This window comes from Peromyscus maniculatus, chromosome 4, assembly GCF_049852395.1.
Source record: "Peromyscus maniculatus bairdii isolate BWxNUB_F1_BW_parent chromosome 4, HU_Pman_BW_mat_3.1, whole genome shotgun sequence".
NCBI lineage: Eukaryota > Metazoa > Chordata > Mammalia > Rodentia > Cricetidae > Peromyscus > Peromyscus maniculatus.
Genome location: NC_134855.1, coordinates 89,886,201 through 89,888,673, shown reverse-complemented (window position 1 = coordinate 89,888,673; position 2,473 = coordinate 89,886,201). Strand labels below are relative to the sequence as shown.

General features: G+C 41.3%; 1 protein-coding gene across 1 annotated transcript; it reads left to right on the top strand.

The window, feature by feature from the left end:
• Positions 1 to 307: 307 nt before the first annotated feature.
• LOC102924497 (olfactory receptor 4F3/4F16/4F29-like) lies at positions 308 to 1,428 on the top strand. Its single transcript, XM_006992661.4, has one exon. The coding sequence runs from the start codon at positions 311 to 313 to the stop codon at positions 1,247 to 1,249; it is 939 nt and encodes a 312-aa protein (XP_006992723.3). The 5' UTR covers positions 308 to 310; the 3' UTR covers positions 1,250 to 1,428.
• Positions 1,429 to 2,473: the final 1,045 nt, after the last annotated feature.

Genomic DNA, 2,473 nt, shown 5'->3' with positions numbered 1-2,473 from the left:
GTCTTTGTAGACTCTAGATCTTGCTTTTGAGTTCTGGCTTATTTTTGCTCCACTCAAGTTTACATCGGCGCTCTCTTCTTTTCTGCCCATCTGATAGACTTTGAGGTACAACATTAAAGACTCTGAAGTTAAAGACTGCTGAACAAACTACTATGATAATGTTAGATCACCTTCCTGTAATAGATCCCTCAGCATTTATTTCCTGGAGGTTGTGCTACTCTGATGGCACCCTGAATGATATATCCAGTAATTCTACTTTCTTATTCTGCTGTCCTTTCAGGAAAATCTGGAGCCAGAAGTAACTGAGACCATGCGGGGAGAAAATCATTCAGTGGTGTCTGAAATTGTGCTGATGGGATTTGCCAGTTCTTTGGAGATATGCATTGTTCTCTTCCTGGTTTTCTCCATGTTCTATGTGGCAGGTGTTTTAGGAAATTTCTTAGTTGTACTCACCGTGATTGCTGACCCCCACTTACACTCTCCCATGTACTTCCTGCTTGCCAACCTCTCCTTTATTGACATGTGTGTTTCCTCCATTACAGTTCCCAAGATGATTTCTGATCTTTTAAAGGAGAGAAAAGTAATTTCCCTTCAAGGCTGCATCGCTCAGATGTTCTTCATTCATGTTAGTGGAGGAACAGAGATGGTGCTGCTCATAGTCATGGCCTATGACCGGTACATTGCTATCTGTAAGCCCCTCCACTATCTGACCATCATGAACCCAAGGACGTGTATTTTACTCTTAGTAGTGACTTGGACCATTGGAATCATGCACTCACTGATCCAAATTGTATTTGTTGCAAACCTTCAGTTCTGTGGCCACAGTGAAGTGGACAGCTTTTACTGTGATCTTCCTCGGTTTATTAAGCTCGCCTGCACAGTCACGTACAGGCTGGATCTCATGGTCACTGCCAACAGTGGCTTCATCTCTCTAGGGACTTTCATCACTCTGATGGTCTCCTACGCCCTTATGCTGGTCACTGTTTGGCAGCATTCTTCTGGAGGCTCGTCCAAGGCTCTCTCCACGTTGTCAGCTCACATCACAGTGGTGGTATTGTTTTTTGGCCCATGTATCTTTGTGTATTCATGGCCTTTTCTCACGGTGCCTGTAGATAAATTCCTTGCCATTTTTGATGTGATAATCACCCCATTTCTGAACCCTGTAATCTATACTTTTAGGAACAAAGAAATGAAGGCAGCAATGAGGAGGATATTCAGCCAAATGCCGAGTTCCCAGAATCTGTTTTAAGACTGTGGTATCAGCAAAGACAAGTGTCTCTAACGTTCCCTGAGTTACAGATAGGAGTCTAAGGACACACAGCCCCACACATACTTTATTTACTAGTCAAATTAGCAACACACAAGCTTTCATTGATGTATTTTCTATTCATAATCAAGGAGGATGTATTCTTTTAATGTAATGTGTTGGAATAAAATGTATTCTATATTTTTCTACCCTCTTCTTGATAGAGGGCTCTGGATTGACCTATTACATACCATCCTGCACTCTGAGGAAGCATTTCCTGCTGTGGGATATTCTGTGGGATGTTAAATGTGTTGCTCTGTTTGGTTAATAAATAAAACACTGATTGTCCAGTAGCCAGACAGGAAGTACAGGCGGGACAAGCAGAGAAGAGAATTCTGAGAAGTGAAAGGCTGAGGCAGAGAGACACTGCCAGCCGCCGCCATGACAAGCAACATGTAAAAAGATACTGGTAAGCAACAAGCCATGTGGCAACTTATAGATTAATAGAAATGGGTTAATTTAAGATATAAGAACAGTTAGCAAGAAGCCTGCCATGGCCATACAGTTTGTAAACAATATAAGTCTCTGTGTGTTTACTTGGTTGGGTCTGAGCGGCTGTGGGACTGGCGGGTGAGAGAGATTTGTCCTGACCATGGGCCAGGCAGAAAAACTACAATTTCCCTTCTTAGATTTTCTTCTTTTTCTTTTTGGTTTTACAATGCACAATATGAAGAAATTGTTCTGCAAATATGAGAAAATTTGCAATTGCTACACATTTAAAAAATGTTTCTAACAGAAGTAGAATCGCATCCCTTTCTCTCTCCTTTTCTTCCCTCTACTCCCTCCCAGGTACTCTTCCTCCAACTTTTCTCAGTCCCTCTATCCAATAGCCTCTTTTTCTTTGATTATTATTGCTACATACATGCATATATATGTATATTTATAACTATATGTACAATTGAATTGATCCAATTTTTTCTGATTTTTTTGAATTTGAGACTCTGGGTGAGACATTGTGGAATCAGCTGTGATAAATGAGAAAAAATAAGCATAGCAGACATTAAAGCAGCAGCTCCTGCCTCATCCTTCAGTGCCTATTGCCCTTGTAAAATTACTATTTTATATTTTTGAGCTGGTCTTTTATATAGCCCTGCCTGTTCTGGAGCTCACTGTGTAGACCAGGCTGTCCTCAAACTCACAGAGACCCACCTGCCTCTGTCTCCTGAA

Coding starts and splice junctions, on each gene's coding strand:
- LOC102924497 (XM_006992661.4), top strand. CDS start 311: ATGCGGGGAGAAAATCATTCAGTGGTGTCTGAAATTGTGCTGATGGGA.